The sequence below is a fragment of the Bicyclus anynana genome, chromosome 6, assembly GCF_947172395.1.
Source record: "Bicyclus anynana chromosome 6, ilBicAnyn1.1, whole genome shotgun sequence".
In the NCBI taxonomy this organism is placed as follows: domain Eukaryota; kingdom Metazoa; phylum Arthropoda; class Insecta; order Lepidoptera; family Nymphalidae; genus Bicyclus; species Bicyclus anynana.
In genome coordinates this window covers 16,191,755-16,212,880 of record NC_069088.1, presented here as the reverse complement: position 1 = coordinate 16,212,880, position 21,126 = coordinate 16,191,755, and the positions used below count along the sequence as shown (strand labels likewise).

General features: G+C 36.4%; 1 protein-coding gene across 4 annotated transcripts in view; it reads left to right on the top strand.

The window, feature by feature from the left end:
• The window catches only part of LOC112046735 (SH3 and multiple ankyrin repeat domains protein 3), a 243,023-nt gene that overhangs the window by 83,863 nt on the left and 138,034 nt on the right, over positions 1-21,126 (top strand). For 3 of the 4 annotated variants that reach the window (XM_052881938.1, XM_024083512.2, XM_024083504.2), the window contains 2 exons: positions 7,262-7,415; positions 20,899-20,916. In XM_052881938.1, the coding sequence (XP_052737898.1) occupies positions 7,275-7,415; positions 20,899-20,916 (159 nt within the window). In that variant the 5' untranslated portion in view covers positions 7,262-7,274. The remainder of the gene's footprint in view (positions 1-7,261; positions 7,416-20,898; positions 20,917-21,126) is intronic. The other variant, XM_024083521.2, reaches the window with a different exon arrangement.

Genomic DNA, 21,126 nt, shown 5'->3' with positions numbered 1-21,126 from the left:
CGAGTATCCTTCTAATTGCATTATAGCAATGCTGAATTGCGGAAATACTACTGTCCCGGCAAAGATGTGCCGCTATACGATTTAACATTCCAGTGCGATGACGTGTCATTGGTCAGGTTTATGGATAGCACAAAACTTGAATGTTTTCCAAGCTAGCCCGCTGCCATCTTAGATTCGCTTCGTCACATCATCAGGTGATATCGCAGTTAACTTACCATTTATCTATACTAATATTATAATGATGTTTGTGGTGTTGTGAAAGGTAATCTCTGGATCTACTGAAGCGATTTGGAAAATTCTTTTACCAATGAAAAGCCACGTTATTTGTGAGTGTCATAGGCTTTATTTTATCCCCATATTCTCACGGAAACGGTAAATACGCGGGGGAAATCACATGGCGTAGGCTGGTTAAAAATAAAGCTACGAAATACTTAAAAGTGCATTTATATTCTACGAGTAGGTTAGTATAAAATGCATTTTAAATCAAGTTTAGTACCCATTGACCTTCTGATAGGTACCTATAACCTATTCCCTAGGCATAGCCTATATAATAATAAGTAAGTACTGTAAGTAAATTGGATTATGTACCTAACATCATAAAAATGTATTGCCATAAGTATTAAGTATATTGCCTAGATATTGTTATGGTATTGGTTTATCATATTTTTTCCTATTATGAGAAGTAATCAAGGTTTTCATTATTTTTATAGTTCTCTAAGGAAATTGGATCTACTATGGTTCTTAGCTGACTAAGATTTATTTTGTATTATGCCTATGTAGTTCTTGTAATCGATTTTCCTTTTCTGAACTGTATTAAGTAGATGGATTTTTTATTACATAGAATATTACGACGCTTAGGAACGTGATTGCGTGTTCTTAATTGCTTGTAGCCATATCAATTTGTCATTATTGAGCTCAATATCTAAATGACGACCCCAATTCTTTAATTAATGTCCATTATTTTATTTTTCCTTGAATTATCTCCTCGTAGATAGGTATTTGTAGGCTTTCCTAGAATAGGCTGTACAAATGCCTTGACAATGTAGCACAAGTATTATTTAGCATGTTGTCATGTGTCTGTAATTTCATATTTTCACATTGCACTATTATGCACATCGCGACCAACGCATGTTGAAAAACCAAAATCAAAACATCATTTATTTCAAGTAGGCTCAGTTTACAAGCACTTTTGACACGTCAGTGGACTATATGTAAAGATTCTACCAACGGTTCGGAAGGCAAGTTCTGCTGAGAAGAAACCGGCATGAAACTAAACAGTTGCTCTTTTTAACCGACTTCAAAAAGGAGGAGGTTCTCAATTCGGTCGGTATTTTTTTTTTTTTTTTTTATGTATGTACACCGATTACTCAAAGACGCCTGGACCGATTTCAAAAATTCTTTTTTTGTTTGAAACGGTATAGTCCCCATTTGGTCCCATTGCCATCATGACAAGATCTGATGATGGAATCCTGGAGAAATTGAGGGGAACTTTCGAAAATTATATGGGTGTCTAGTGTGTTCGTAAACTTTTCCATTTAGTACCTTTAAGAAATACAAAATTATGAAGGTTTAAAATCGATCTGATGATGGAGTCATAAAACAGACGAGGGAACTCCTTGGCGATTTACAGCAGTTACCTTGTGTTTGGGCTTGATTAATTTGTATTAATGAGAACTTTCCACATAGATAGGTGGTGACTGTCATTTAGGGGTTTGGTGATGAAGACCAAGGACAATTAAGGGAACTCCTTAACAGTTTACAGTAACTACCTTGTGTTTGGCCTTGATTAATTCGTATTGCTGAGAACTTTCTACCTAGATGAGTTATGTCTGTTATTAGGAGTCTGATGATGAAGACCAAGGTCAATGAAGGGAACCCCTTGACGGTTTACGGTAGCTACCTTGTGCTTGGGCTTGATTAATTTGTATTGCTGAGAATTTTGTACCAAGATGGGTTGTGACTGTCATTAGGCGTCTGATGTATTCGTTTGAGATGAAATTTTACACTAAAAATTGAAAAATAATAAAAATTTTAATAAAAAAAATACAACCGACTTCAAAACCTAAAAACGTACCCACTAAACTAAAAAGCGAAAAATAACATCATAATATGTTCTACCTGCTGATCAGTATGAAGTCGGTGCTTAGCCGGTGTTGTCTTAATTTAAGCCATTTCTGACAGGACCACATGAAACAACACTGTCTGCAAAATCTAAATCTATAAGATATGCTCACATGGCTTGAATTAATACATCATTTGACTTGACTGGCGTGAGTTTAATTGATATATTGCTCGAATTGCTCTTTTTTGAAGTACAAATATAGATGGTATATCAGCAGCCTTGCCCCACAATAAAAATGATGTGATTGAGTTTTACCGGATATCATGCCGTCAGCACTGCAAGTATGTGTTATCCTCCTTTGCTTTATAAATGCGAATGTAAGTCTGACTGTTTGTTACCTTTTAACGGCTAAACCACTGAACTGGCATGGATGAAAGGTGTCGGTCATATTTAGCTGTAAATGTACATTGCTTAATACATAATTTATTGGAGGATTAAATTAGATATGATTTGCAGCATTACAAGATACCAATAAAACAATTATGGTATTTGTGAACATGAAACTTTACTATCTGGTCTCAGCTTGTATGAAAGAGGTCGAGACTTAGTATACGTAGAGATAACATGGATTTTGGATCAGAACCGCGGGATTTGTGAACAACAGAATATTATGCGGACGAAGTCGCGGGCGTCCGCTGGTATGTGATAAGCGTAAAGAATAGTATTTTGAGTGAATAAACAGCAAAACAATATCAAGGAAATTTTGCATTACTTAAATCTTAATGTCAGTCAATGACGATCAAGTAATCTCACAGCCTGCCTGTAAGGCTAACGCCTTGACTGCTGAAAAACTGATGATGATGATCGTGTGCTGGTCGCGATCGGGACGTTGTCATGCACACCGCGACCAACACACGACCAGTTTGTTAGATTACTTACGTGATTACTTGATCGTCAGTGGCTGACATAAATGTACCAAGTAGTAATTTAGACAGAATATCACGTCCAACTAATTAGTCATGAATCCTACATAACGGCAGCAGGAATATATATGTTATAATGTGTAGGCGCAGTTAATGTAACTGTTCATATAAACTGTAATTATAAACATTGTACTTCAAATACTTATAGTTGAGTTGAGAAAAGATTTTATCCTAAATTGTGTTAGGTCAGTAAGTACTTCCGGTTAATGTGTTAAAATTATTAAGACCTATCTTATAACACTCCACACTGTGTGATAAACAGGTAAAATTCATCCCTACTTTACATTTTGCGCTAGACTAGACTAGAAAAAAATGTATTTTTCTTCAAGAAACATACTTTTATTAAGCCAATTATCCTTATTTATACATCATACTAGCGCGCGACTTTTTCCACGTGAAAATCAATGTAAACCTTCAACTCCTATTTCACCACTATGGGTTGAATTTTAAAAATTCTTGAATATTTCTTATTTTTTTTATGATTTAAACAAGTTTTAAAAATTGTAACTCTAAAAATAAAGAACTTGCCATACAAACTTTCAACCGCTATTTCACCACCTTTTATTTATAATTTAGGGTCAAAGAATACCCTATGTTTTGCTCCAAGGTCCAATTTATCATCATACTAAAATTCGTCTTGTTCGGTTCAGCCGTTTAGCCTTTAAAAGACAGACAGACTTACTTTCGCATTTATAATACTAGTGTTATCATCTCCATATACATTTATACGGGGGTATAGGTAGTACCTAGGTTCCCGGAGCCGACGTTGTATGAACGTTCCCCATTGGAGAAACGTCCACAAGTCGCAGTCGAAGTTTCCGCCGTTCGTTAACTTCCAAAGCTTACAATCCATTATCTCGGCGAGATAGACAGAGATAACGCCTACGAAACGTACACACATCGCTCGTGAGCGATCGTAAACAGCGCCCAGTGCCGCTGACACCGCCGTGTGTACGGTGCTTTATCTCCACCATCTAACCTGTACCTGGACCTGTGTTTAACCTAAATAAATCTTAATATAACGTTACAAAGCACTCACAAGTCATTGACATAGCTCAGCGAGCCGCGAAGCTGAAGTGGCAATGGGCAGGCCACATAGTTCAAAGAGCCGATGGACATTAGGGTCTCAAGGTGCTGGAATGGTGACCCCACTCCGGAAAGCGCAGTGTTGGTCGACTTTCCACTAGGTGGGCTGAAGATATTAAGCAGGTTGCAGGGAGACGCTGGATGCTGGCGGCTTGAAATCGTTATTGGTTGGAGGTCCATGCAAGAGGCCTATGTCCAGCAGAGCACGTCCTTCAGCTGATAATGATGTTGATAACGTTAAAAACTGCCTCGTTTGATTCAATTGTTAGCCTATATGTGATTGCAGATCACAGGTTTGAATCCTCAGCCAGAATACGACATCCTACTGAGCTTTTATTTCTTCTAAGAATCAGTAAAACTTATCAGCTCGGAGATGAGAAGTTGGTGATACACTCCCATGCGTCAATAGTCAATATGTATAAATATAAAATTGAACTGTCTGTCTGTGTAAAAAAACTGTTTTTTTCAAGTGCTTATAGCTATATGCACGATACTAAAACAGCTTTTTTGAAATTTTTGTCTATTTGTCTTTCTGTTTGTACCGGCTAATCTCTGGAACGGCTGAACCAACTTCAATAGAACTTTCACTGGAAGATAGAGCAGGTTATGGGGCAACATAATGCGTTTTATCCTGAAAAAATACATAGTACCCGCGGAATTTGTGTTTGTTTGAAAAAACAATTTCACGCGTACACAGTCGCAGGCGTTCGCTAGTACATAATATAATATTACGTAGAAGTCTGCCATATTATAAAGGCCTGTAATGTTCTTAAATTTTATTACACGATATTGATACTCTGCTCTTATCGCGGCATAATAATTTTTCAAGGGAATTCCATTTTATGGCCCCAACGTCTTTATTAGGATATCATCGAACATATTTCGCGGAGAAAAAAGAAAAAGGGATTAATCGCTAAAGTTACCTGCTCTATCCCTTTCTGGCATACGTCCTTGCGAGTGTATCGCTTGCTCTTTCGCTCTTTCGTAAAGATATCGTGCAGTATCCTTAACAAGGTGAATACTGGCGGTGTGTTAAAATTACGAGGCGGTGAGATTGTTTCTAGAATTAGGGTTGCCAACCGAAATTTTATAATTTTAATTAAAGTAAATGTATTCCCATATCTGGAGTTTCTCTAAAAAGTATATTTTAATTTAAGCCTCAATAGCTAATAAGTAGAGGTTGGAAGGATTATAAACATCATTGGTTCCAAATTAACTCTCACTACCCCCGTTGTTACTTAGACGAGGGAAGCACAGGATCTTTGTGGAGAATACATGAGGAGGCCTATGCTGGAAAGCTTAACAATCAGGAAACCGGTGTCTAAAACTAAAAGTTAATATTTATCTACAAAACAAACTATTTTTTTGTATAACAATAAGATAAAAGGTAAATTGTAAGATTTTTAATAAGGGCTTTTATAATTCCCCCCGTTGTTCTATTGTACTACACTGTTTCGACTTCGTTAAAATAATATTTTTATCAAGGAAAAACTACCTCTTCCTAAATTATATCCTTATTGTAAGTACTTATCAGTAGTTTCATCAAGTTGATAATCAAGTTCAGATAAATTGTGTAGATAATTAATTTATAAAATACTATTATTATACCTACCTAAAAAAATTATAATTTAATTACTTGGATTATTATTTTTGTGTTCTGTGACGAATCAAAGAGCAATGCCATCCAGACCTAACAAACAAAACACATCAATCTTATCATAATTATGCAAACATGCTTGTATATTGTAATGTTGGCAGCCCTATCTATAAAGCAAGAGCCGCGATAAGTTGGCGCCACTGTACGTTGAATTCGTAATTCTTACTTCAGAGAACTCAAACCGGACGCGTCGTCGCCGCACGATTTGTCGGCGAGCGGCAACCCTTACCGCTGCACAATGCGTTTTAATGAATAGACAATAATATATCGCATCCAATATAGATGCATTTGCAGTTTGTTTTGCGCTGTCTTTTGCTTTTGGAATGCGCTGTGCGTCGGGTCCTGTGCGTTCACCTTTGGGCAAAGTTTTTCTACCTGGCTGATTTTTTTTGGGTCAATAACAATGGCGTAGCGTGCCCTGTGTCAAAATTAGTTGAGGGGGGGGGGGGCAAATTAAGGGTAAAGATTTCTCACAAAAAACCAATAATGCTCACATAAAGTAAATATTATCGTGATTTAACCTTCGCAGGATGTTTGCAACTTTTAGACGCACGTTTAACCAGGAAAAAAGAAAGAGATTGTGGTTTAGCTACTTTTTACTAATTTTTGCTCTCACAAGGGGCCCCTGTAGTCCGAGGGGCCCGTATTATTGATACAACTGATACGGCGGTAGCTACGCCCCTGGACAGTAAGTTATAAGAAACTCTCGACTTGGCTCGTATGATGTGTTATACTTAGGTATATAATAATGTTACATGTAGATATATAAACAAATTGCTTTAAATAAAAATTAAATGAATTATTATTTTACGCTGCTTGTCGTGTTAGTGATTTTGCAAGATAATGTTTTTTACTATGATTGATCATAAATTGTTTAGTGTGGGCATAGAAAACATGTCGGGCAGGGGAGGTGAGTGTTAATGTATTCTGAAAGGATCCTTAAAAAGGTCTTACGTCTTGAGAACTGCTCGAGATGTTTCCTCTACCACAAGGTGATGGTACAATCCTTATCGCTGCTACTCGCCGTCACTGAAATATAAATACATATTAGCTTTAGTGCTTTAAGTAAAGTGATATCTGTAGTGGTGTCATCTCCTTCCAAAATTGTTGGTTGAGGGTACGCCTCTAGGCCTAGTTGGCCTTGAGGCTTGACCTCCTTGCCCGAATATTAGACGCGGGATTGTTTCCCTGGGATTTCTTGTTTTCCGCAGGCAGGTCATCTCCTCCCGGACAAAAATCCAAGTGGGGGTACGGGCCTCGAGGCTATGCCTCCTTGCCCGGGTAAGGCGTGGGGGATCTTGTTCCCCCGATCATGTTCTTCCAGCCCCTTTCGAGGCTGAGACCTTTCGGCCTAAGGGTAATCGACGATGTCAATCATGTGGCCCGCGCGGACTGCAATTACTCGCTATCCTGTGCTGGGGCGGTCTTGTTTTCCGCTGTCGAAGAGGATTAATGTGTAGTGTTTGTCAATAGATGGCGTAGCGTAATGGAGGGCGAGTGCACGGAGGAGGGCTGGCTGCTGGTGCGCGTGCACGTGCCCGAGCTGAACGTGCAGAAGAGCCTGCAGTTCTCGCGCGACCAGCTCGTGTGGGACGTCAAGCAGCAGTGCCTCGCCGCCTTGCCGAAGGTCTGTACCTCCCACCTTGCTGTAAATTAGTCCCCTGATCATGTAAGTGCGCTAGGCTTCTTAATGGGCCCTCAGCCGCGTCACCGGGGGTTTTCGGTGAGCGCAGAAGCATCGGCTGATGGGGCCCGAAGGCAGAAGCAGATGATGCAGCGACGATTATCTAAAGGCGTCTCTCCTCTTGAGATTAGGATCTTGGCTTAGAGAGACATTCTGGAAGAATGTTTTAATCTTAGTGTATCAGTCCCGGCGCACCCGAGATCGTGGCCTATAAAAAAATCCCACATCCAGGTAATATCGGGGATTGCTGTGTATCTTGTGTTTGTGTTGCCTGGTTGCTTTCCTGGATCCTGGGCGGGGTCGTCATTTCAGCACCTTTACCCCAACATCCATCGGCTCACCGAACTATATGACCTGATCAATGCCAAAAATTTAATGAAATACTTAAATCAGTGAAGTAGAAGTGAAGTATCCTACAATGAAGTTATTGTTTTACGAGAATAAACATAAATTTGTTTAAATATAAGTTTACCTTAATCGAGAACTCTCAAGTTAAATTGCTTAAATTACCTACGAACTTGGTCGTAAATTGGAATTCTATTCGCAATTAATTCGACAACATGAGTCTTGAAAAGTTATCCGATAGGCATGTAATCAACATTGTTGGCGGCTTATCTCGCCATCTGTCTCTATAATTATTCTGACCCAATTAGATTTACCTGATTGGGCAACACGGGGGAAACAATGCTTGCTCTGCCGTGTTATCTAAGACAGTTTTCGCTTTTCGTTAATTAATTAGTCCCCACAAAATGTCTACCTCTACATGTCAAAGCTTTGATCAAACCTCTACTAAGCGGAAAAGGCCTTATAAATTAGTGGAGAATGGTTAAAAGACGAGATAATACGTTAATTTTTTTTAAGTTTGCTCACACTTTTGTTTTTTTTGTCTATCTTCTTAAATATATCTTATACTATATACTTAATAACACAAAAATTTACTTAATAACGCAAATATTAACGGCACATAGTTGAAGCCCACCAATCATTATCAACCCATATTCGGCTCACAGCTCGAGCCTCAGAATGAGAGTATATAGAATAGTCCACCACGCCGGCCCAAAGCGGATTGGCAGACTTCACACACGCCGAGAATTCAGAAAATTATCTGGTATACAGATTTCCTCACTATGTTTTGCCTTCACCGTTTGAGACACGTGATATTTAATTTCTTAAAATGCACACAACTGAAAAGTTGGAGATGCACGCCCCGAATCGGGTTCAAACCCACGCCCTCCGGAATCGGAGGCAGAGGTCATATTCACTGGGCTATCACGGCTCACTTAACCTTCTTAATATTATGTTAACTAAAGTTGATATTTGCAAAACATTAATTTCTGAGCAAAATTCCTAAGACTACAAGTACGAAACGGTCCTTTAGCTGTGAACCTAAAGCTGAGAACTGCCAATAAAAGTAAACATCTAACTTTATCGCTTTGGACACTGTGCTTGTAAAATGTAACTGTATAGTATGTAATAATGTACTTATTAAAAATAAAGTGTACGCGGAAGCTAGCGGTTCCTAAGAAGTGTAAATTTCTTATGAGTATAAAAGCCCTAACACAAAAACTATTCATAAACGCACCGCTATGAGAGACACTACCATTTTGCTATTAAATTTATTTTTAAATATTTCTTCGAGATAATATTATTGTTTAATTATTAATTGATTTATTACTAGGATTAATATTTCAGGATTAATTACGTATGACAAAATAAAAAACTGTTACAAAATGTCAAATATCATTTTTATTTGTAAATGTTTAAGAAAATATGATAAAAAAGTTTCCAGTGAAGAAAATGTACCTACATCTCAAAGAGCACAATAATATAACTTACTAATATTAATAATTATAGAAGAGCTTCATGCGTGTACGTATGGATCCTTTCTTAGTTAAAAACTACCGTACTTTAGTTAAAAACCTTGTAATATAGTTCTGTTGTTCTCTGATCTGTTCATCTTTACTCATTTGTCAAAAATTCATTCACATAATGTAACGTAATGTAACTTTGCCTATTATAGTCCGTTCGTCTCGTTCCCGTGAGAATACGGGGATAAAGTATAGCCTATGACACTCACAAATAACGTGTCTTTCTAGTACTAAAGGAATTATCAAAATTGGTTCAGTATCATACCACAAACTTTCCCTCTTTATAATGTTAGTATAGTTAGGTAAAGGCAGTGAGCAAGTCTGTACAAAATCGCAGCCACCAAATTACTCGCATGAAAGAGCTCTAACGTAAAATAAGAGCAGAATGATGGGCCGGTCGGTTGGCTCGTTTTTATCGAACTGTAGAGTTTATTGGCAAACTGAATCACTTTCAAAACCGCATACGGTACTGTGAATACCTGATTGAAGGTAGAATGAGATTGTTTTTGAGTTGATGATACTATTGAAAACTTGTAAAGTCTGCCTTTAGTATGATTGTCTTTTAAAAGAGAATATTGTTCGATGTAAAAAGTACATGTAATTATCCAGGGTATAATATAATCTCCATTTAAAATTTCAGCTAAATCGGTTCAGTAGATACGGCATGAAGGAGTGACAAACACATAAACTTCCTTTATAATATTAGTGTGCTACTAAGATAATAAGACAGGAGTTAGTTTTATTTTGGACACTATTAGTGTGAATATCAAGTTTTAATGATAATCATCATCATCTTGTACTATCCTCGAACCGAAGTTTGTGCTGTCAAAGATTTACGCTTCTTTTTGCTGGCGATAACTTCTCAAACATACTACTTTAAGTTACATACACTAACTTTATTTTTTTTTTGATTTGTCTGACGTGGAACTCAAAAATTTGCTACAATGATCCTCTTAACACTCTCAACCGTTTAGTTCCAAGATTTTAATAAGGCCATCTCATTCGATTCAGAAGATCGAGTGAATTGCAAATCGAGTCAAATCAATCTAGTCCCTTGAGCGATTGTCGAGAGCTCAATATAACGCCCCGACAGCCATTCGTCGCACTGCCTAATGAAACATCAACAAATGAATGCGCGGAAGATATTATAATTTGAGATTGAATGAATGAATGATTTATTATTGGGAATGATTGAATGAATGCACGATTTGTTTGTGTAAATTGGCTCAGGTTAAGACTTAGTGATGCATGGAAATTGATTAGTTGTACATGTATCTGAAGATAATATCGTCTTCTGTTGGAAAAGATCAACAGGAATGCTACAGCACCTTGCAACACAGGTATATTTTAATTTTTAGTACAATTACACAGCTGTTTATAAATTGGTTGACAACAATGATGTTAGAAGAAAAAAGAGGTAGATAGGTTATACGCTGACCGCAAGTGAACGTTAAAACTATGCTAATTAGCAAACCTGAGCTCAGTCGCCGCACTGTCATCACGCCGTTGACAACGCCGCTGAAATAATATTGAATGTAGTTTATGTAACCTATCTACCACTTATTTCTTCTAACTTCATTGGTTGACAAGATGTGTTATAATGTATTCATATGGCACCACACCAGTTAGCAATTAATGAAATACGGGAATGGTGGAAGAAGTAATGGTTATCTGGTCGAAATGTGTCACAACTAAGGCTCTAAAATTTCATTTTTTACTTTATGAAAATATTTGTGAGAACATCACTTTACACTAAATACACATACGTACAGCTCAACGTACCTATATTAAAAACTAATAGACGCCGCGCGGTTTCACCCGCGTGTTTCCCGTTCCCACAGGAATACGGGTATAAAATGTAGCCTGTAGCCTTCCTCGATAAATGGGCTAACACTGAAAGAATTTTCAAATCGGACCTGTTCCTGAGATTAACGCGTTCAATCAATCAAACAAACAAGCAAACTTTTCAGCTTTATAATATTACTATAGATTTTGTTTATGAATGTAAGAAAACCGTGTTCTCGGTTTAAAAAATCAATTAATGACTAAAGACTATTTAAAATACATTAGTGGTAATACAAAGTAAGTGCTTAATTTACGTGAACAACCATTTTGTAAACTTTAGTGCAATCATGTAAATGTAGGTCATACGCAGAGTAAGTTTTTCAATGAGTAAAAGTTGTAGTGAGAGTATGTATTTAATGATTTCCTGTAACATTAACCGCATCAGTAATCCACTGTTATTTTCTTTTACATTCCCCTTGGGTATATTTGGGATATATTTTCCTCTCAAAAGCAGTGCAGACTTGTGAAGCCGCGACCTAGTTTCACTCACCTTAATTTTACTAACTGTCTCATTAAAGTATGCGATGATATGATATTATCGACGGAAATTAAACCACGTTTTTAGAGTTTTGGTTTTAAATTAAAAAAATATCGGTATTATCAGATTTTTTAATCCGTACAGAGGTCACCTTTTGGAGGAGATTCGGAACTTATGGATGGAGATAGCGGGCTTATGCTAGCCCACCATCCAATAAGCCCATATGCCAATTTTTTTTATTAAAATTATTATTAGGTGTGAAATAACTAGTGATACGTACCTACCCTCATTTTTAATTTGTTTGTTGGTAAAAAGTATTCATCAAGAACGGCTGTAGACTGTAGGCTGTAGGCTGTAGAAAGTACATACACGTTTTATGGGACAGTAGTGCTAAGAAAAATGTCGACTCTAAAATAGTCGATCGTGTTAGGTTCCATCTTGAATCTTCGCCCCTATTTACTTTAAGCTGATTCGGCTTATCTCCATTGTGTAGTATCTTCCAAATTATGAGGTGCTTTCCTTAAGGCTTATCGCCGCGATAAAGTACGGCCTAGAAAGCCTTATCTTAGCCGGGATTGGCTTTTGTAATTGCTTGATATTGTTTCTCTTCGTAGTACCAAAATTGGGAAATTAGGCTCTTGTCGGCTATAAAAATGTTTAATTTATTGTTCTTTGTTATCAGCCCTAATCTAAATGCTACCTACTTCACACTTCACACTAATATTATTAAAGCGAAAGTTTGTGTGTGTGTGTAAGTAAATATGTTTGTTCCTCTTTTACGCTGCGGCTACTGAAGCGATTTGGCTGAAATTTGGAAAGGAAATAGATAGATTAACACATAGGCTACTTTTCATCCCGGAAAATCCATAGTTCCCATAGGGTTTGTGAAAAATTGAATTGCACGCGGACGAAGTCGCGGGCGTCCGCTAGTATATTATAAATGGAATGTTTGTATGTTTGTGTATATGTACTTTATATATAATCATATATTGCAGTTGAATATCTATTACTTAATTACACAAAACAGCTAAACGAGGTTTTATCTCTAATTGTCTGTTAAATTTTATTTTAACGGAATAATGGTAGGTAAAACTTCGAAAATTCTCAAGTTATTAATAATTTTCTGTGTGACTTAAGTTAAATCTATGACTAATATTATAAAGCGGAAAAGTTTCTTTGTTTTGTATGTAAATGGTCTAATTTCTGAAACCAATAGTTTAATGGTAAAATTCATTTTTGTAAACTCTATACTCGTGAAGAATAATACTTGAAAGGAAGAGCGGATAATCGGTACGGGAATTTATATATTAAAGAAAATTCTTTAAAATTCATAGCGTTATTTTCCACTCGAGCAAAATCGCGCGCGTTTGCTAGCTATTATAATTATTAATATTTTTTTAGTTCACAGACCTCGAATAAGTATAGTAATAAAATAAATCCCCCAATTTATTACAATCCAATAAAATATAATAGTCCCGATAAAGAACGTACCAACACCGTTACATATAATACGAGATAACACTAGATCTCAAAAGATATTCTAATAATAAATCAAGGTTATTTATAGAAGACTCAAGAATCTCGAACGCCTCGAGTACTGCTCTATCAGTTTCGATCAATAGCTATCGAGTTAGACGAGCTAGCGATGGGGCTACAGATTTTATCTAGGCCTATTAGAAAGACGGATGACCTAATATAGCTATAATGATATGCTTCGTAGTGAGGCGAAATCTATTTAATGTTGATCGATGGATAATGCTTAGGACACCGTATCAGACCTTTAGAGACCGCTTAGGAAGTGAATGTATGATGAGTGCTTCTCGATTGGCTATTTGAAATCTGTGTCGAGTTATGCTGAAGGTAGGAATTACATTGACAAGATTTGTTGTGGGCAGAGGATTATCATCATCATCATCATCACTGGGTGCCTTCTTCCAACTGCGATCATTTGTAGAAAACTCTTTCGGTCTTGTGAAAAATTTTCAAGCTGCGGGTCGACTCCTTGACATTATTACTCTGGCAATGGTTTACCAGGTGTGAAATCGTGCGGGGAAGTGAGGTGCATCAGTCGTAGGTTTTTCATTCATCGCTACACGTCCCCCCGGCCCGCGCGGATCATCGGGAGTGTTACGAACGAATTTGCCAAGCTATACACTCATCTATCATAATTCCTGGATTATTATCAATCTTTTTTAACAACCCACGACAGTACCTCCTATAGGAGAGACTTGGGCTTAGATTCATTACGCTTTGACCCAAAGTGGGTGGGTGGGCTTAAAATGATAATGTTTGACTCTAAAAAAAGTTCAGTACATTATATCCCCACCCAGGACTCAAAAACCAGGTGATCAAAATCAAAATTCATTTATTTCAAGAAGGCTCAGTTTGCAAGCACTTTTGATACATCAGTTGACTAATTGTTAAGATTCTACCACCGGTTCGGAAGGCAGGTTCTGCTTAGATGAAACCGGCAAGAAACTTAACAGTTGCTCTTTTTAAAAAAATCACACAGTATTATAATTTACAATTGATAACAACATTACAATTTCTTATACTTTTACTTCTTGTGCGAAAGTGGAAGGCGGTAGTCCAAGTTGATCCAAAACCACAATGGACGAAGAGTAATTAGGGAGACTAAAAATTATAATTATACAAGGTGGTGTAGGTTTTTTTGTAGGTATTCCTCGTGGGCAGTTATGTAATATATGGATAAAAGAATTCCGTTGTTATTATTTTCTATGCCATACGAAACTCTTATTACATTGTCTATACATAACACGGATACATGCTTCATGCACTAACTGATGATGTAACAAATTTGCATTAGCTGACATTGCTGGAGTTAAATATATCGTCAGACTAGACAAAGGTGAAGGCCACGTGAGCTTAGAAACGAATATTATATGAAAAAGACGTAGGCTATTATGATTTGATATTAGCTCAAAAGTAATTAATCTACTGATCTATTATGACGCCAAAAATTTTAATAGTACAGGATTATAATCTGATGCTTTTCCCACGAGATATTGTAAATTAATATTATACCCGTCTAAAAGTTATTTAGGTATCCCTCGAGAATAGTTCTTTAATGCCTAAGTCCTACTCCGTATCTCTTAAAATCCGCCTAAATACCTTAATGAATCTAAGTAAATTAATTAAGTTTTATCTGCTTTAAATATGAAATATATGTATCTTTCGTTCAACATTAGTTGACCGATCGCTCTGGTTCGGTAGGCTTTCATCTTGGCTACTTACCACCCAACCGACAAAGCGTCTACCGCCAAACGTCTCCTAATATGATGTCAGAGGTATGGGTAGAATAACGTGTATTATATTTTCCAAGTTAAACTGCTACACGTAGACTCCATCGTCACTTAACATCAAGTGAGATTGCAGTCAATGGCTCATTTGATAGTAAATATTTAAACAAAAAATAGAATTTTTCAAATCAGCTCAGGCGTCTTCGAGTAATCGGTATACATACAATAAAAAAAAGGGAAAAAAAACCTAACAATCAAATTGAAAACGTCTTTTTTGAAGTCGGTTAAAAACCAAAATTTTATAAAAGCGTGAAAAACTTACATTTTCTATTACTTAGAATAACAAAATGGTACTTATACTGGATACTCTATCATTACCATTTCTCATTAGAATGTTAGAGCTTTTAGGTCGAGCTGACTCGACTGAGCTTTCTTATAAGGCCACCAAGTTAACGTAATTTCAACATAATAAATAACCGCAACCTGCCCTACCCGTTGTTGTGACGTAAAGCTGTCCATCATCTTTAACTTATCTATAAATTCTTTCTCTACCTTCCCCGATAAATGGAAAGAGGCGTTAATCGTTCCAATTCACAAAAGTGGATCAAAAACTCAGATAGAGAATTACCGGCCCATATCCATCCTAAATGTTATGAGTAAGCTGTTTGAGACGCTTGTCTATAGTCACATTAGCCCTGTTATCTCAAGGTCGATCCCAAACCAGCAGCACGGATTCATGAGGAATCGCTCTACTGTTACGAATTTAGCTATATTTACTGACTATGTGTTGAGAAGTATGGATCAAAGATGCCAAGTAGATGTAATATATACAGATTTCGAAAAAGCCTTTGACCGTGTCGATCATGTAATCTTATTACAAAAACTGAGCACTTTAGGGATAAACGGAAGTCTCTACCGATGGTTCACATCTTACATTAAAAATCGCATGCAAGCAGTGGTATTGGGATGCGCCAGGAGTAATTTTATATCAATACCCTCAGGGGTACCCCAAGGATCTATTTTAGGTCCTCTTTTGTATAATGCTTACCTGTTTGACATAGGAAACAGCTTTGCTCACGCCGAACACTTGTTGTTTGCAGATGATAAAAAAATTTTCCTTAAAATACGCAGCCAGGATGATTGTCATAAGTTACAACAAGATCTTGATGCCTTAACTGAATATTACTCCAGAAACAGAATCATTGTAAATGTTAATAAATGTCATCACATAACTCTGAGTCGTAAAATAAACTCAATAACATTCGACTATAAGATTAATAACATGCAAATTGTTAAGGTTAATACTGTTAGAGACTTAGGCATAAGCGTTGATAGTAAACTCTCTATGAATGATCATGTTGATGTAGTAGCTGACAAAGCGTACAAACAACTCGGTTTCATAAAGCGAGTAACACGCAACTTTAATAATATTGAAGCCATAAAAACACTATACTTCGCGTATGTCCGAAGTACCCTTGAATACGCTAGCAACATCTGGTCGCCCTACTATGTCATACACACACAACGGCTTGAGTCCATCCAAAAACAATTCCTTAAATATTTGGCTTTCAAGGAATTTAAAATATTTAATAGTTATGAGGATGCTTGCAGGCATTACAAAATTGACACACTAGAAAGGAGAAGAAACTTGAGTGATATGATACTGCTTCAAGCAATTTTAACAGGCAGACTGGATTGCCCTCCCTTGTTGTCAATTTTTTCTATCAACGCTTCATCTTTTAGACCACTACGTCGACACACAGCGTTACTGAGTGTTCCCAAATGTAATACTATATATGCGCAAAATTCTATAGTATTACGTCTGGCCCGAACATATAATAAAGTTTATTACAATTTAGATTTATTTTACCTATCTAAAACACAACTTAAAAAAGAAGTGATTAAGTCACACAGAACTTTATAATTTACACTTACACACACACGCACACACACACACACACACACACACACACACACAAACACGCAATCTTACACACACACTTACAAAATTTTGTTAAGATTTTTTAGAACACTTTTATCTTTTAATGTTAATATAGGTACCCGAAATTGTATTGTAGCTTTGTATAATATGTATATTCTGTAATCTTTGTGGCCTTAGTTTTAAGCATATGTAATCTAATAATTATGTACCTACTGTTACGCTGTTGATTACAAATAAATCTATAAAATAAAAAAAAAAAAAAAGTAAACAATTTGCATTCACCGACATCGCTGAAATAAAACATGTCGCCAGTAAAAGGTTAAGTCCAAGTTGGTGCTGATGACGTTTATTTCCATGACAGTATAGTACGAGATCCGGTATACGAAATAGATACCCTCATCTGTTATTTATTTGGGATATTAATAAATAAATTATAGAAAATACTAGCGAACGCTCACGACTTCGTCCGCGTGGAATACAATTTTTCACAAATCCCGCAGGAACCATGGATTTTTCCAGGATGAAAATAGCCTATATGTTAATCCAGAGTTATACCTATTTTCATTCCAAATTTCAGCCAAATCATTTCAGTAGCCGCACCGTAAAGGAGGAACAAACATAGTTACACACTGACACACACAAACTTTCACCTTTATAATATTAGTGTGAAGTGTGTTTTGTGTGATTCACATTGACACATTGCAAAATTGCCCAATAAAATTGCGGCCGGATAGTATTAAATGATTGAATTTATTTAATCTACTCCCCTCTTTGGTTATTTAAAATATCTTACACCAGTTAAAAGAATATCTATAATTGAAAACGTAAAGATGGATGCTTTCTCACTACAACTGTAGGATTGCCAGATATAAAGAGTAATGTGTAATGTTATATAAACTCGTAAATATACCTTCATCAGTTATTTAATCGTCTAATATGTCGAGTTAAAGATTACTCGTAATTGAACTGTACTAATTTGCCTTCTGTCCGGTTCATGTTTTCCTAGATTTTGTATGAAAAATGTGTCTGGCCGCAATTTGACTAGGTAACTTATTTGCAACGTGTCACTGTTTATCTATCATTTATTGCTTTTTTTTTCTTGGTTTTATCTGCAATCAGTCGACAGACTATAATCAGATTAGTGGCAGGCAAGAGTGGCGTTGGCAGACCTGGGGACCACTGTCCTCAAATCTGCATAGAGTCGAGCACATCTGCCCGTTTTAACCTTTTGACTCTATCAGCAGTCAGTAGCCCACAAGCCAGGGGGTTTGGATGTTTCTGCAAGCGTTCCCGATGTTGCGTTTTGTACTTCTTTATCTCTTCCTGAACTGTTGGCATTTCCAAATATTGGTGTATTTCAGTATTGCGTGTATACCAGGGCGCATTAGCAATTGTCCTGGTATATTTATTTCTTATCACTTATAAATAACAGATGAGGGTATCTTTTCGAATACCAGATCTTAGTCTACATGGCAGTAAGGGCCCACGCGGCGGTGGGCGAGACAGGCACCACGACAATCGTAAATCGCAGTAAATGCTGCATTAAAACATCATCTATCCAGCCGCGCAGTGATAAATATGTCTCTTTTGCAATGCTCATGCATAATATGATTTTTGCCTTGCAAATTCGCTCCCGTACAGCGCGTAGTTGCCTGTAGGTTTTGTATAAGTAAACGTGAACGCACATCGCTTTTAAACGAGCTGATTCCGTGCGTTTAACGAGTACCTACACGATGTTACATTTTCGTTATAACGAAATACTTGTATGGGAAAGCCTTTTTTAGACTGGCTGTATAACATCTGCTCGATATTTTTGTTGTCTATTTTGTTACACAGATTGGACAGTACTCAACTTAGCGAATACATTACAGCGGATATACATCGGTTTGATGTTCAGAAATTTATACTACCTAGTAAATAAAATATTTATGAGAAATACACGCCATCTAATATTTCACCCTTGGGCCAAAATAAGCTGGTGCTGTTACCCCTCTGGATGGCAAGGCTTATTCTTTGGGCCAAATAAGCTCTTGGGTTACCTGACCAATGAATTACTTAAATTAATTAAAATTATTTATTATTAAAATATTAAACTTAAAATTAATAATATTAAAGAATTAATATAATTATGACTATTCTTATAACCACCCACCCTACCTAATCACATAATCCTGGTATTATAATTTTATGTTTTACAGTCACCTAAGTAAATATTTTAGTAATCCATTTTCGTAATATTTTTGACGTACTAAACCGCATAAGTATGTGCTAAAGATGCTTTTTGTAACATAAACTTTTAACTGTATAGGTTATCAATTTTAAACTATTTATTGACGAAAATTTATCAAAGTTTTCGTCATTATTTACGCTGAGATCAAAAATTAGGACAAATACTATTTCATGACAGAAACATTGATTGTAGATAACCACTCGAGATTATGTTGCAAGAAGATAAACTCGAGTGCTCTTTGATCGACCAGATCTCGTGTTCGAGATTACACGCTCGCCCCAACCTATTATTTGTTGAGGCCCTCTAGACCTCGGAAAAATCACCGCTCGTCAGCGTGTAGTACACACTCGACAATACAAACCAGTTCCTACGTACCGTTACGTGGAAGTAATTTCTTAAACGCAGTCGCCGGTCACGCCAAACGAATCGAACGATCGGGAGATACACACTCGTCGGCATTCATTTACACACTGACGATGTCAGAGCTAAATGCCAGGAAATTGTTAAACAGTGTGGTCAAATTTTGAAAATCGAACGTTTTGTACGTTTATTTATCTATGCTAGAATTTTATTGCCTCGTTGGTCCAGTGGTTTGTCTATGTGACTCATGAGGGCTGTTCGAATCCTAGATCTGACTGAAATTTTCAGTTTTCTTTGTTCCGAGAAAGTGACGTCACACCCCTGTGTTTCGGAGAATCCGTTATTCCGTCGTTCCTGGGTTTAGTTCATCTGTCTCATAGTGATAATTATTAAGTTAACCCGTCTACTTGCATTCAAGCAGCATGGTGGCTTTAAGCTCTTAATAATAATATGTTCTATAAAAAGCATTCTAATCTTTCAATGGGCAAATAAAAATAACACTAACAACACACAAACTACACTCAATATTTCGCCTTCATTTTTTAAAATTTTAGGTAACTACAGGAAAAGAGAAATCTCTGTGTTTATAATTAGTAAAATTAATAGTTATTCGACCACTTTAATAACAATTTACACTTTAATAATAATTTAATAACAATCCTTTTTAAAAATTCTACTAACACATATTTACAGATACATTAATGTTACAAACTTATTTATTGCTTCATCAATTAAAATTCCTTTATTATGTAAGTAATCGTAGTGATTAGTGTAATAACAAATATTTATATTTCCTCTGATATCCGCTAACATAAAATAGTTTACGTAATATTGTTATAAAGATAATCTAATCTATCTAATCCATATAATTTAAGTAGTTTTTATTAGTAACTTTAAGTATTGTATTGTATTTTATATTAAATAGTACAGTGGAGACAGTGGAGACCAAAATTTCGTCATTCTGTAAAAGCTTAAAGTTTGTCAACAAATGCTCTTAACATAGGTAAGTGCGGCGGGAACTATGTTTTTTGGCTCATGGTGGCTTTGGGAGGTAATAGGTCGCAAAGGTTCAAACTAGATAGTTTTCTACTGTACTTATCTACAGCGACATGAGTTAGCAAATTTTCATATTTCATAAAACATAGAAGGTCTTCATTTTAGTATAATCTGAAAGTTTGACAACTTATGTCACTAAAGGAAAGTACAGTGGATGTCTATGTAGTTTGGATCATGGTGGCTTTGGGAGGTAATAGGTAGCAAAGGTTCAAAGTAGATAGTTGTCACTGTACTTACCTATAGTGACATGAGCTGACAAACTTTTATCTTTTATAAAATATAGGTTTGGTTACCACAGGCTCCTGGGCTATAATAGATTATTTAAGTAATTATTAATAATAATATATGTATGTATATTGTTTTCGGTGCTGACATCGGCATCAACAGGTGGCCGCTTGGTATCGGGTATGTTCAATGTTTAATCCATGCATAAGCTGTGTATATGCCCTTTATGTAATATATGTACCTGCATGATCGGTCGATGTCCAATCCCCCATACAAACATATGACAATGTCGTAAATGTAAGCATGATTGCATGAACCATATATACCGAGAGCTAGTGGACAGTTATACGAAGTGTTACAACCTTACCCGCTTTATATGGAAATTATTTT